Genomic DNA, 14535 nt, shown 5'->3' with positions numbered 1-14535 from the left:
ATTACTCGGGGGCAGCTAGCAGATGACAATCCAAGGCTCAGTTTAGATAATCGGAGGATCACATCAGGCATGGACACCTATTTTTTCACTATTTCTTCATTATACATGAATATTACGTGATTTTTTTGTCATTTGAGGACATGTAGTCCAACATCCAGTAAATGTTTTAAAGAATATTTAAATTCTATAATTTAAATTACTCTCCTTAAATTATATACAGCATATATATATATCACTGGAGTTAGTTGTACATATTTGATGTGATATCAGAAGCTTTTTAAGGCTACTATTTTGATAACAATCAAACAAATACTGTATTTGAATATTTGGTGTTGTATTGATATTTTAATAATCTTCCTGATCTACTGTGTTTATTAGTTCGTGGGATCTGAGTTTCTTAAAAGGAATCTGAGTATGTGTAGTGTCTGAGAGGCGATGGAAATTCTCCAGGCTGACGTCTTCCCCTCCATCTCTGTTTCGCCTTGTGGTTGAGTAAGCGCTAAACAAGAAGCCCACCATCTTTGAGTAACAGACAAAGTCCGTTTTTAGGTTTACGTTTAATCTAAACCTTGGCATAGTTGGATCTATCAGTTAACAAAAAAATCTATAAATGTATACAGCATGTTATCTACATATATGGTTAGTGGAACATTAAAATGATTTACAGTATTAGTGCTAGCCAATAAGGACAAAGCAAGTATAGGTGTCCGCTGTTAGAAGTCAGGTTGGAACTAGATTACCTAATGTCCCGGCCTGTGAAAGCTGATCTTGAAAGGTGCTCTTCAGACTGAATTGCTGAGAAGCTCTCAAACATTTTTAAAGCAGCATGACAGATTTGTATAAATCAAATTGGATCGATGTAAAATCAAATGAGATCTGAATTTGATCATAAGTGATGATATTATCCTTTTCAAAAACTGTTCTTTCTCATGCCAAAGGCGTGGATCTCAGTGTGGCATTCACTTGTTGTAACCACACTCCTTTAATGCTTGTACCAAATTAACCCACCAGCACATCTATACACCCCCTCCCCACATCAGAGGCCATTTGGCCCATCACTCACTTTCTTCTGTCTCTCACTCTCTCTCTCACCTTCTCCTCTCTCCTTATTCCACTGACCATGCATGTTCCAAAAACAGATCAACTTTTCATTTCATTCAGCCCTTAGGTATCTACCCTCATGCTCCTTGCCCACCCCGTTACCCCCTAGATTATCAAGTCAAGTCGTCCAACCCCTTAACCATGACCCTGCCCTGCAAAGCCATATGCAGGAGACTGGAATTCTGGGGTGTGGCGATCGACAACTTAGGCCAATGGAGCAGCTGGCAGCCATATAAAAGGGCACACAAGTGGGAATTTATTCGCTCTTTCTGTCAGTCCATCGCTCCTGTGAGGAGGGGGTCCAAGTAAGGGGTCAGATTTTGCAGTGCAGAGAACACCAAGTGCAATAGATACAATCAATAAGAAGCACGGATAGACCCGTTTAACGAAGCTTTTTGCTACTACTGAAGTTCCTTCACTCCTGACAGGATGGAGGACTCTTACACCAAGACCCCGGTCGAGACTCTGGCCTACTTCGGGGTTAGTGAGAGCACTGGCTTGTCCCCTGATCAAGTCAAGAAGAACCTGGCCAAGTACGGCTATAATGGTGAGATCCATCAGATGCATGCAGCGATTGCTTAGAAAATCTGAACGTTGGGAACATCTCTTATTTCAAAGCCACAGCTTTTGGGTTAACAGCTTTGGAATAGTGATAATGCTCAACACAACTGCATAGACTATATGCTACTCTGAGGCTACGTGTTTCCCTTTGTTAGAAATACATAATAGATGTTTAAGGATATTCTGAAATGTTCCCTACTCGGTGACATTTGAAGTGACATCAACAGGTTGTGGCGCAGAAGCTGAGAAGCAGGCTTTGAAAATAGCCTGTGGCAGAGGGGGTGAAGGGGAGAGAGACATGTGATGGCACAGGGGTCTTGCTTGGTTATTTGAGACGTCTTATTAAATGAACAGTATATGGGGGTAGGCAGATTCTTAGATGCTGCCTGAAGTTGGCCTGGGAGATCACATATGTTATTGTCATTGCAAAGTCGCACAACAGGTCTTCTTATAAAGAGAGGCTTTAGCATGCACAAGCGCTTTTTACTTCCAATACGTTTTCCTGAAGTGTTGGAAACACGAAAGACTTGATAACATGAAAACACTTGTGTGAAAGGCCATTTCAAAATAATGTGTATTAGCAAGCATTTCATTTACAAAAAATATGTGTTTTGGATGATTGTGTGAAGATATTTAAATATATTTCAATGTTAGACTGTATAACTGGAATCTATAAATTATGTTAGGAAAAATAGTGTTTAATCGTCTTCTTAATCCAGGATCTTATTGTTTAAATACACTTTTTAATTAATTTGCATTCTTAAATATTGTATGTGTTTAGGGTGATGTATATTAGGGGTCATAATTCATTCATCTGTATTCATCAAAAAAGACTCTACTTTGATTTACACATACTGTATGCCAAATGTCTTGCCTATTTGCAATTAATTAATGATTCTTAATCAGTTTATTCTTTTTCTTTTTATTCTGCCTGCTCCATATACTTTGATTCTCAGAGCTGCCAGCTGAAGAGGGTACGTATGAACATTTCGCTGTTAAAGGAACAACATTTTATTATACTAGTTACTGTGTTGTCATTAGTGATAAGCACTAGATTTTAATCATGTATCTTGAAAAAAAAGGAAATACTAAACTTTGGTCCATTCCCTTGCAGGAAAGTCCATCTGGGAGTTGATTGTTGAGCAGTTTGAGGATCTGTTGGTCAGAATTTTGCTGCTTGCCGCCTGCATCTCTTTCGTAAGTCAGCAATTAAAAGTGGCCAATTAAAGTGCATCACAAACCCAATGGTAAACTAAATATACTAGTTATTATTTAGAATATTTTTTTTTGGATGAAACTAGTTCGACAGAATGTGGAAGATGCTGTCATTCATATATGCTGTGATCTTTGACATTCACTTTTAAACATACCCTTTCAAGTACTTTAACCAGCTGTTGTAGTACGGTGTAAGTTGCCATATGCACAAACCCAAGCATCTGTGGAGTTGTGCAACAAGGCACATATGCACTGTCATTCTAATACAACTGAGAACTCTTTGTTGCTTAAAAAATAGTTTTCTAAACACTAGTGTGGAAGCCGCACATTTTTTTTAGTGTCAAGTTGAAAAGTATCAGTAGGGTGGAGGCTTGGGGGTTGGAAGTGTGTTGGGAGGTTAGAGGTGAACGCGGGGGGGTATTCATTTCTGACTCCCACCTCTCTGCGTCTTGGCCAGTTGTTTCAATGTCCTTAGAAGGGAAATATCGAGGAGTACTGAAGGAGGGTGAGTGGGAGAAGAGGTTTATTTTAAGAAGGAGTCAAGTAAAAGACAGAAACTCTATCCTTCAGGAAAGGTCAGGGGAGATGTTGGGCTAGGGCAGAAAATATGAAGGTAGCGTAGATATATCAAAGTCTGTTGTGCAACAATATTGTGCAATACAGTTTTGAGTGGCACATTTATATGCCTAAAGTGTGTTGCACAAGAGGCAAATAAACCTCATGACCATTAGAATCATGTTATAAGAATATAGCATTTCTCCACTTCATAAATAACATTTAATATGGGCCCAGTGAGCCCATAAGCCTTCATCTGGTTAACAAATCAAGAGTTTATACAAATGCAGTATATTTCTTTGCATTGATGAACATGCTCAACAAATGTTTACGACACATGCCTATATGCCTATATTTCATATTTGAAAAACACGTTATGAGGAGGTAATTTAATAACATGTCATTTTTTCAAAGTGTTTTGGAATTATGAGTAATTTCTCACAAGATATCAATCCAGTCTCAAGGCAGTTCGTGGCATAGGCCCAACATTTAGAATCTATTGATTCGTGTGGACACAAACTTTTGTTTCGTGTCACTCAGCACAACTTTCAATACACAGACCGCGTGTATATATACATTTCTATATTTATAACCTGATATTAAAGGAAATCGTACATATTTAAGGTGGCTAACCCACCCTTACCCCTCCCCTAAACCTAACGTCACAGGGGCAAAATCAAATCATAATAAAACGTACGAATGAGATCGTAGGAGATCGTAGTGAAATAGGTGCGAATTCCCATCAGATTGCGCTGATATATATTTATACATAGGAAAGGTACTGCCTATTAGATTGAAAGTCGTGCTGGGTGACACGAAAAAAGTCGTGCTGAGTGACACGAAACAAACGTTTGTGTGGAAAGGGGAAATTCGTGTCTATTAACACAAATCAATAGATTACATTTCGTGACAATGTCATGAATTGCCGTGAGACTGTGTGGAAGATATACACAGGACAACGTTGTATACAGTGTGCTAAGTGTTTCATCTTTTATAATATTGTGTGTGGACTATATGACACAATGACTGAAATTAGGACTAATAGATATCTTGTGTTGCTCCCTTATTTTTCTTTGTTTTAGGTGCTGGCTTGGTTTGAGGAGGGTGAGGAAACAGTCACTGCCTTCGTCGAGCCTTTTGTCATCTTGCTCATTCTTATTGCCAATGCTGTTGTCGGTGTCTGGCAGGTAATGCAGCAAACATACACAGTTACCTCAAAACAGGAAAGAATAAGTGAATGCATAGTTCGCTTGCATACACATACAAATATCTGTCTGTCGTACAGGAGCGTAATGCCGAGAGCGCCATCGAGGCACTGAAGGAGTATGAGCCTGAGATGGGTAAGGTCTACCGCTCTGACAGAAAGAGCGTCCAGATGATCAAGGCCAGAGAGATTGTCCCTGGTGACATTGTGGAGGTGTCTGGTAAGGTTTCTTCTAAAAAGCTCTTCTCTTGTTGCCATATCAAATAAACCTTCAATTATTGTTTTTTGTGAGTGTTAGGATTGGAGAACAAAATGTTGACAGACATGACAATAGTTACAGTGGCAATATATGTGGCCTAATGGCATTTAATGCATTGGTGTCAGTTTGTACTGGGTAGCAAGTGGTTAATAAAACTGTGCTGTGGTAAAAACTGTATATTTTTTTGCATAAATATCTATAACTGTTTGCCTCCATTAGGTTGCCATACTGTAAACCCTCTTTCCTCTTTCTCAGTTGGTGATAAAGTCCCTGCTGACATCAGACTTACTTCTATTCGTTCCACCACTATTCGTGTTGACCAGTCCATCCTGACTGGTTAGTACCTCTAGGATTGTACTGTAACTTAAATATCATCAAACAGATGATCCCTACTATCATGCATCTTCTTATCTGACTTTCAATTTTAATGTTATATAAGCAAGAATAACTCTGTGTAGGTGAGTCCGTCAGTGTGATCAAGCACACCGAACCTGTCCCCGACCTCAGAGCTGTCAATCAGGACAAGAAGAACATGCTTTTCTCTGTGAGTGAAGACAAAAGAAGAATCTTTCATTTTGTGTCCAATATTTTTTTCTTGATCTAGCCATACACGTTATTCTAACATTTTATATGGTTGATAGGAGATTGTACATGGCCTACTTTCTAAAAGTTCAGTAAGTCCCCATTCCTAAACTGGCCCGTGAATTTAGAGTTGATTTATTGGTTTATAGAAATGTTTTTCACATTTCTAACCCCAATTCTACATTAAACCCTATCTATAATTCCATTGGTTTGATGGTTAAAGCTATGTCCTTCAGCACCAACAGAAGGTGGTAATTCAAGAACAGGACCTACAGTATTTAGGTAAATCACATTTAGTTACCTGTCATTTGTTTGAATTTTTCCACGATATGCTCTCCCACATGTAGGGCACAAACATTGCTGCTGGCAAAGCTATTGGCGTTGCTATTGCTACTGGTGTGTCAACTGAGATCGGTAAGATCCGTGACCAGATGGCTGCCACCGAGCAGGAGAAGACCCCCCTGCAGCAGAAACTGGATGAATTTGGTGAGCAGCTCTCTAAGGTTATCTCGCTGATCTGCGTTGCTGTCTGGATGATCAACATTGGCCACTTCAATGACCCTGTCCATGGTGGATCCTGGATCCGTGGTGCCGTTTATTACTTTAAGATTGCTGTCGCTCTGGCTGTGGCTGCCATCCCAGAAGGTGAGGATAGCAATTCACTCAACACATCTCTCTAATGAGATTCTGATTTTCCACCGTTCAGGTAGCAATCACCTTTTGTCGACATTTCACGTTACATTTTTTGCATTTGGCAAAACTTTGATCTCAAGTGCCTAGAAGACACTTTTTATCAAGACATGCTTTTATTGGCAAAACTCATGACTTTTGCACTGTTTACCAATCTGCATCCATGAAAATGTCTGAATTTGTGGTCTTTCTTCAATGTTTGCTACATCAGATCAATTGAAGGTTGTTGCACCGAATCTTTCAGTCTTAAAAGTTTGTTACATTAAGGATTACCCTTACCTGTAATCAGGTAGGCAACCCCTAACTTGTTTCTCCTCACCTCTCAGGTTTGCCTGCTGTCATCACTACCTGCCTGGCTCTTGGTACTAGACGTATGGCCAAGAAAAATGCCATTGTCCGTTCTCTGCCCTCCGTGGAGACCCTGGGCTGCACCTCTGTCATCTGCTCTGACAAGACTGGCACTTTGACCACCAACCAGATGTGTGTGACCAAAGTATGTGTTCACATGCAGAGCAGTTCACATGCACATACAGACATCCAGTATTTATTAACGAGGCTAGGGCTAATACTGGTATAATGTAACCAGAACTTTTTAGAATGTAAACACAAATGCGTCCCTCTCTGCCTTGGTAACGCAAGAGTCTGAGCAATGACTTGAAAACATTTTCATTTCTCTTTGAACCCCCAGGTCCATCTATTAACCAACTAAGTTAACTTTTTTAATAACTTGCTTTCTTGGCTACAAAGAGAAACTGGTATCTAACCGACGAGTGACCAATCCTAAGTGGCGATGTCACTATAAGCATTGTATTTCCACGATTCAACACGTTTAGACAACCATGCTGAAAATTCCAGGCCGAAAGCATTTTGTAATCGTTCTGTGCCGAGCCAGGCTCAAGTGGAAACATAACCGTAATCGTTTCAGAAAGTGCTTGGAATGGTTCGGCGCGATGGTGGAAAAGTGCTCATTGATGTTGATATATACATTTTTATACACCTATTTACTCAGAGACTAAAAAGAAAGTATGTTTTTACAGATGTTCGTCATTGACAAAGTTGAGGGTGATCACGTTGAACTTGACTGCTTTGATATCTCTGGCTCCAAGTACACCCCTGAGGGTGAGGTGTAAGTATACAATCAAATGTTCCTTCTTAACAGACTATACGGTATGTTAGGCAATCCTAATCAGAGTCGTGAATGTAACCCCTTTAGAACAAAGTTGGGTGCTCGCGTTGACTGTAGTCAGTATGACAGTTTGGTTGAGCTGGCCACAATCTGCGCCCTGTGCAATGACTCCTCCCTCGACTACAACGAGGTAGGTGTGCATTCTTTCAGACATACTTGGTCAAGCTATAATATGATTTTTTTCATGATTAAACTATTTTAATTGTCTGTTGCAGTCCAAGAAGATCTTTGAGAAGGTTGGCGAGGCCACTGAGACTGCCCTGAGCTGCTTAGTTGAAAAGATGAATGTGTTCAAGAGCAATGTTAACAACCTGTCTCTGGTCGAGAGAGCCAATGCCTGCTGCAGTGTACGTATAGGAGTAAACCTTACTAGATACGCTAATAATATAGAGCTAATAGGAGATGTAAATATAACAGTATAACTCCAATGTGAATCCACTGTCACCTTGTGTAGGTTGTGAAGCAGCTAATGAAGAAAAACTTCACTCTGGAGTTCTCCCGTGATAGGAAATCCATGTCTGTTTATTGTACCCCTGTAAAAGGTGATGCAGGCTGCAAAATGTTTGTGAAGGTGTGTTTTTATAATTTTTTACCACACTGTATATCAAAGTACCATAGCCTTCGACATGTTTAATAGCATTACTGTACCATGGTTCCCATGCTAGTTTAAGAAACACATTATTACAGTCAATCATTTTGTTTAAGCATTCTGTTTTACTGCTTGTTTTACTTTGTGTCATTAATTGATGGATGTATCACATTTTCACTTTCCTTGTTTGGGTAATAGGGAGCTCCAGAGGGTGTGATTGACAGGTGTGCCTATGTGCGTGTTGGTGCTACACGTTTGCCCTTAACTGGTATTGTGAAGGATAAGATCATGGCCATTATCAAGGAGTGGGGTACCGGCCGTGATACCCTTCGTTGTTTGGCCCTGGCCACCCGTGACCATCCCTTGAAGGTTGAGGAAATGATACTTGAGGACTCTACTAAATTTGCTGACTATGAGGTAAACATTAAAAGAGTACACTTTGATAGATTTATACCAAGCAACATCCCAACTGCAAAGAACAGTTCGACTCCTGCTGTGTTAGGGGCTGTTTACACCTGGTGTTAAGATGCGTTTTGGTCAATCGGATCACAAGAGATTGACACTAAATACAGGTCTAAACGGGTGTGAAACGTTTTGAGCTTGTCCACTTTCGACCACTTCCAGAGGTAGTCCAAAACTCATTCTACCGAATTGTGTTCGTGGTGTAGACGCTCATGTGGTTGAATGCATTCGAACAGCCACAAGAGACCGCCTACTTTCTACATACGGCCATAATACGTCAAATTTCTTAATTGCGCAGACAGGATTTAAACTTTGCCGGTTGAACCTAAACGTTTGGTTTAAAAACGAAAAACTTTTTTACTATTATTATTTTTTTGCCATCTCCGGTCACGTTCATATGTATATTGAATGTGCTTATTTAGTCCATTTGATCTAAAAAAAATCCTTGAACAGCCCTTGTATTTAGCCGCCAATAAACATTTCCTTAAATAATTTAGAACAGAAGTGGTCGAAAGTGGACACATGAGATGAATTAAAACACCAGGTGTAAACAGGTATGTGTCTCTTTTGTCCACTTTCCGATCGACCAAAATGCATCTTAATGCCAGGAATAGGAAAGTTTGACATTCTTTTTCTGTCTTATTTGTTATTTCTCAGACTGACCTTACTTTCGTTGGCTGTGTTGGTATGTTGGACCCTCCCCGCAAAGAGGTTACTGGCGCCATTGAACTGTGCAGGGCTGCTGGCATTCGTGTTATTATGATCACTGGTGCGGATTTTCACTCCAGTTCACTACTTTTCCATTCTTTTATTAGTTTTTTCCATCACTTTGATCTTGTACTCTTGCAATGCCTAACAAATGACTAAGGAACCTTATTATAATGGAAATGTTCAGGTGACAACAAGGGTACTGCTGTGGCCATCTGTCGTCGTATTGGCATCTTTTCTGAGGATCAGGATGTGACTGGCAGGGCTTACACTGGCCGTGAGTTTGATGACCTGCCCCACGCTGAGCAGAGTGAGGCTGTCCGCAGGGCCTGTTGCTTCGCTCGTGTTGAGCCTTCCCACAAGTCTAAGATTGTTGAGTTCCTGCAGGGCTATGATGAGATTACTGCCATGGTAAGACATACGTTTCTATACTACTAAACACAGGCTAATTGAGACAATATCATGGACACCTTGTGATATGATTTACCTCAAGAGACCTTTGAGATTGTTTGTTTCTTCTAGACTGGTGATGGTGTCAACGATGCCCCTGCCTTGAAAAAGGCAGAGATTGGCATTGCCATGGGCTCTGGCACTGCCGTTGCCAAGTCAGCCTCTGAGATGGTCCTGGCCGACGACAACTTTTCTTCCATTGTGGCCGCTGTTGAGGAAGGCAGAGCCATTTACAACAACATGAAGCAGTTCATTCGTTATCTGATTTCTTCAAATGTTGGAGAGGTCGTCTGGTGAGAATCCATGCCTCACACTGAACACCCGATGCCCTTGTTTCATATTATGTTTAATATTCTCATGTTTGTGACACTCTTCTCTTCCAGTATTTTCTTGACTGCTGCTCTTGGTATGCCTGAGGCTCTGATCCCAGTTCAGCTGCTGTGGGTGAACTTGGTAACTGACGGACTGCCCGCCACTGCTTTGGGCTTCAACCCTCCTGATCTTGATATCATGGGCAAGCCACCCCGCTCTGCCAAAGAGCCTCTCATCTCTGGCTGGCTGTTCTTTAGATACATGGTCATTGGAGGTTGGTATCCTTAACATCTTTTTGGAAAAGCTTATGTTCTCTGTGTAAGCTTTGGTTGTATTCCTAAAAACTCATTGTCTTCAGGTTATGTGGGTGCTGCTACTGTGGCTGCTGCTGCACACTGGTTCCTGTATGATCATGAGGGTCCTGGTATCACATTTTACCAGCTGGTAAATATAAATATCTCAACTATATTATTTTGAATAAAGATATGGCTTTCTGTTAATTTCTGGTGATTTATCTTCTGGTATGCTGCGGTTTTTTGTAGTCTCACTTTATGCAGTGTCATGGAGAGAATGAGGACTTCACTGGCATTGACTGTGAGGTGTTTGAGGCTGCTCCACCTATGACCATGGCTCTGTCTGTCTTGGTGACAATTGAGATGTTCAATGCCCTAAACAGGTTACACATTTCATCTGATTCTGTTATACTGTTACACACTGTTGTGGCTTCTCTTAATCAATACTATAGCTCTGTTCCAAAACCTGCTGTTTACTTGGGAGCACCAAAAATATATATATATAATAGAATGTATAAAATATATATTCTTTGAAGCTTTACATAGACATTAATTCCCTGTCTTTTTCTGTAGTTTGTCTGAGAACCAGTCTCTTTTACGTATGCCTCCATGGAGTAATGGCTGGCTGATCGGCGCCATGACCCTCTCCATGTCCCTCCACTTTATGATCCTCTATGTGGACCCCCTGCCTGTATGAGTCTTTATCTTGTTTTTCACATTTGAAACCTATCCACTGACTGTGACTGTCCACTAACCATGATCTTCCTTTTCCTTTTCTAGATGATCTTCAAGTTAACTGACCTGAGCACTGAACAGTGGATAGTGGTACTGAAGCTCTCTTTCCCTGTCATTCTCATTGATGAGGTATTGAAATTTGTTGCCCGCAACCACCTGGAAGGTAAGTTCTAAAACATATGTAAATATGCATGAATCCACATAATTATAAAAATAAAATCTGTCTTATATCAGTATTAATAACTTTATTAATAACAATATTTTGTTCCTGGTTCTTTCATACTACTTGGGTCAATACTACTCATTCTACTACTGATTTACAGTTTACCACTGGATTTTACTGCACTATCTGTCATGAATCCCCATTCCCTCTCTTCATTTTTAACTCTCACACTCAAGTAATCTATTTAACACTAACCTGCTGTATTCACTTCCAGCCTAAACCAGTGCCCCCTCCCTCAGTTTTCAAGTAACAAAAGCAAGGTATCCAACACTCACCTCTTACAACACACGTGTTGTTCCTGTCTTTAAACAGTATGTGTTTGTTCAAATGTTCGTGTGTATCTGTACTTGTATTTGCTTTGGTGGAATGGTTTTGCTTTCAGAAAACAAGTGATTTTAAACTTATGTATGTATGTTATGTACTTATGTTATGTTATGTGCTATTACATTTTTTTAATGACAGTAATACATAATGTCAGGGCAACTATCCACATATATTTTGGGGATGTTTAGATGTTTGTTGGTTCCTTTTCAAGTAAATGCCTGATTGGTTTATCAACCAAGAAACAACAATTAACTACATATTCAATATATCCTAATTTAGATTTTATAATTCAATATTTAATAACGTACGTGTATTGAACACGTACAGTATGACTCTACCTTGATTTTTCTTAGACATATACCTAGTCATTCGATTCGCTTTAGATTTCATGTGACATTAACTTGGCCCTAAAACATCAATGACTTCTATTTATGACAAGGAATACATAGAGAGCCAGATTATCAATAAGTAATGCCTTATTTTATCCCTGTTACTATTATAATTCTTGTGACCGCAAAACACTTTTGGCGTAGTGTAGCCTAATGTATGACTTGCAAGCATTTGTGCATATATTGTAAATATATATATATATATATATGACCTACATACAGTATATATATATATATATATATACACACGTGTGACCCTGGACAACAAAACAAGTTATATGAGTCAATTTTTCGAAATTGAGATTTATACATCATCTGAAAGCTGAATAAATAAGCTTTACATTGATGTATGGTTTGTTATATTATATAACTTATATAAATATTTGGCCAAGATTTATTTATTTAACTTTTAAAACTCTGGAATCTGACGGTACAAAAAAATTAAAATATTGAGAAAATCGGCTTTAAAGTTGTTAATCAGAGGTGCAGTAGTAGGCTGTTGCTAAGAAGAAACAGGTTTGTTTTAATGCTCTCTATGGGCTTACGATGTTGTGGAGAGTAGATGAACCTGAAAGTGGAAATTCTAAGCTTTACATAGATGCCAAACTTCAGTGGTTAATTACCAAAGAGCGTGCAGCAGCGAGTAACGTTTGGAGGTGTTTTTATGGCCATTTTTGTTAGCGATTTTGCTGCATCCACTCACAAAAGTAAAGTTTTGATATATTTATGGTAGGAATTCATGGAACATGATCTTTACTTAATATCCTAATGATTTTTGGCATGAAAGGAAAACATAGATATATACAGTATATATATATTTCTACATATATTAATGTTTGCATTACCAAACCAACTCCATGTATAAGGCTTTTGCAAGTGCATTAAGCTTGTTTACTAATTTAACTAGTAGGTTGTGGCACTTAAAACTTAAGAATGAGTTCTGTGTAACACAAGTTTCGAATAAAGAATAAAAATGACATATAGAATAACATAGTTAATTACATTTTTGTGTTTTTATCTAACCATATCATCAAAAAAAAATTTACCAGGAACATCTACTTTGTGTATTAAAACTGCAAATTCAAGCATGGCTTTCAATGTTTAGCTATTTGTTGTGACACTGTGTATAATACCATTTGCTTTGTAGAAGTTTGTGTGCAGGCTAGAGGTAAAGTAATAGTTCTTTAAAAAATATCACATTTGTCAAAACAATATAATTGATGCCATTTGAATGCACGCAAATAAGATTTAAAAACAATGACAGAATGTTCTAATACTGTTTCTCCAACTGTTTCAGTTGACAGCGCTAGAACAGAGGATAATAAATGTGTGCTTGCATGCCTACATTATTTATATTCATTTAGATCATTTGAGATCATTTGCTAAACACACAGTAGAATAGCACTGAATAGCAACTGGAGCGTTCCATAGGATGACAATCAAATACAGTACTGCTTATTATTTCTTTAAGTCAGGGGTGTCAAAGTCAGTTCCTTGAGGGTCAATATGGGCGGGGAACAGGATATGAGAAAACTAGCGCTTCTCACGCCGTGAGTCCATCTGGTCGCACCTCTTCACGTGATGTAAATTCGCAGGTCAGAGTTCAACAAACTTGAAATTTGGAACGCAACGGCATGTGCAACTTCGCAGCAGAAGCTTGCGTTTCCGGTCTGTCGCATTCGCATGCGTATAAATGAAAGTCAATGGAGCAAAAAGACAGGTATGGCCTATGCGTTACTTGAAACTTCAAGGCAGGTGTGGTTGGAGCTAAACTAAACACTGGCCCTCAAGGAACTGAGTTTGACACCTGTGCTCTGTGATCTGTATTAAACTTCTGTAATGAACTCTTTTTTTTAATCACTTTCCAGCTAAAATTTGAAATGTAGAGATGAAAAGTGGGAGTGAAAGAAATGGGAGAAAATAATGAGAAGACGACAGAAAGGAGGAGGATTAAAGGAAGAATGTATAACATCCAGGTGGAGCTTCAGTGAGCCTGTTCACAACACAGAGAAGAAGAAATCATCAGAAAATGATCCAGAAAACAAAACTGGTATATTTAGGGACAGAGATTAATATATAGGACAACCCTTTCCAAATTAGTGTTTGAATTATGAAGTATTTTATTCTTAAAATTACCAAGAAAGGCATTAAAACACTTTTTTTGTTTAAATGGTACATATTGAGTTATCTGTCTTGTCTTACTTTTTTGTCTTTAACTCTATTTACACATTCTATTTTTCCAATCACAAGTCATGCCATGAAAAAAACACTACTACTACTACTAATTAATTGACTTTACTAATTAATTGACTTGGTAAGTACCTAAAGTTCATTTAAAAAGTATTTTATTTAGCTTTAAAGTGAGACAATGATTCTGTTCAGGGAAAAGGTAGTTGCTGAAATCACACATTTATTTTTATGTTATCACTAGTAGTAGACTATAGTTTCCAATAATTTAAACATATCTTCACATATAGCCCATATACAGTAATAGTTATTAAATGGCAATTTAAAAATATACATTTAATGTTTATCTGGTCAAGAAACATAAATAAATAAAATTCTAATATGAGTCAAATAAACTGCCGTTAAGTTGCAGTCTATAATGTTGTGGGAACATGACCAGGAAAGCAGGAGACAATGCTTGTAGTTCTATAACAACTTCTTTATTATAAGTTGACATACACAATAGCTGAC

General features: G+C 38.7%; 1 protein-coding gene across 2 annotated transcripts; it reads left to right on the top strand.

Annotated features, from left to right (window-relative positions):
• The first annotated feature begins 1351 nt into the window (after window positions 1-1351).
• On the top strand, window positions 1352-14013 carry atp2a1l (ATPase sarcoplasmic/endoplasmic reticulum Ca2+ transporting 1, like). 2 transcript variants are annotated; one of them, XM_057358567.1, is made up of 24 exons: window positions 1352-1648; window positions 2619-2636; window positions 2777-2859; window positions 4515-4619; window positions 4718-4856; window positions 5151-5231; window positions 5354-5439; window positions 5825-6122; window positions 6494-6660; window positions 7205-7293; window positions 7381-7483; window positions 7569-7700; window positions 7808-7924; window positions 8141-8359; window positions 9062-9173; window positions 9300-9523; window positions 9635-9855; window positions 9946-10148; window positions 10233-10318; window positions 10417-10550; window positions 10741-10858; window positions 10948-11065; window positions 11340-11385; window positions 13707-14013. In XM_057358567.1, the coding sequence occupies exons 1-23, from the start codon at window positions 1531-1533 to the stop codon at window positions 11342-11344; spliced, it is 2976 nt and encodes a 991-aa protein (XP_057214550.1). In that variant the 5' UTR covers window positions 1352-1530; the 3' UTR covers window positions 11345-11385; window positions 13707-14013. The 2 variants fall into 2 exon arrangements, with proteins under 2 accessions (XP_057214550.1, XP_057214549.1); XM_057358566.1 differs by lacking the exon at window positions 11340-11385.
• Window positions 14014-14535: the final 522 nt, after the last annotated feature.

Source organism: Triplophysa rosa, linkage group LG18 (assembly GCF_024868665.1).
Source record: "Triplophysa rosa linkage group LG18, Trosa_1v2, whole genome shotgun sequence".
NCBI classification, from domain to species: Eukaryota; Metazoa; Chordata; class Actinopteri; order Cypriniformes; family Nemacheilidae; genus Triplophysa; species Triplophysa rosa.
Note: the sequence above shows the minus strand (reverse complement) of the source record. Positions and strands in the feature narration are given on the sequence as shown.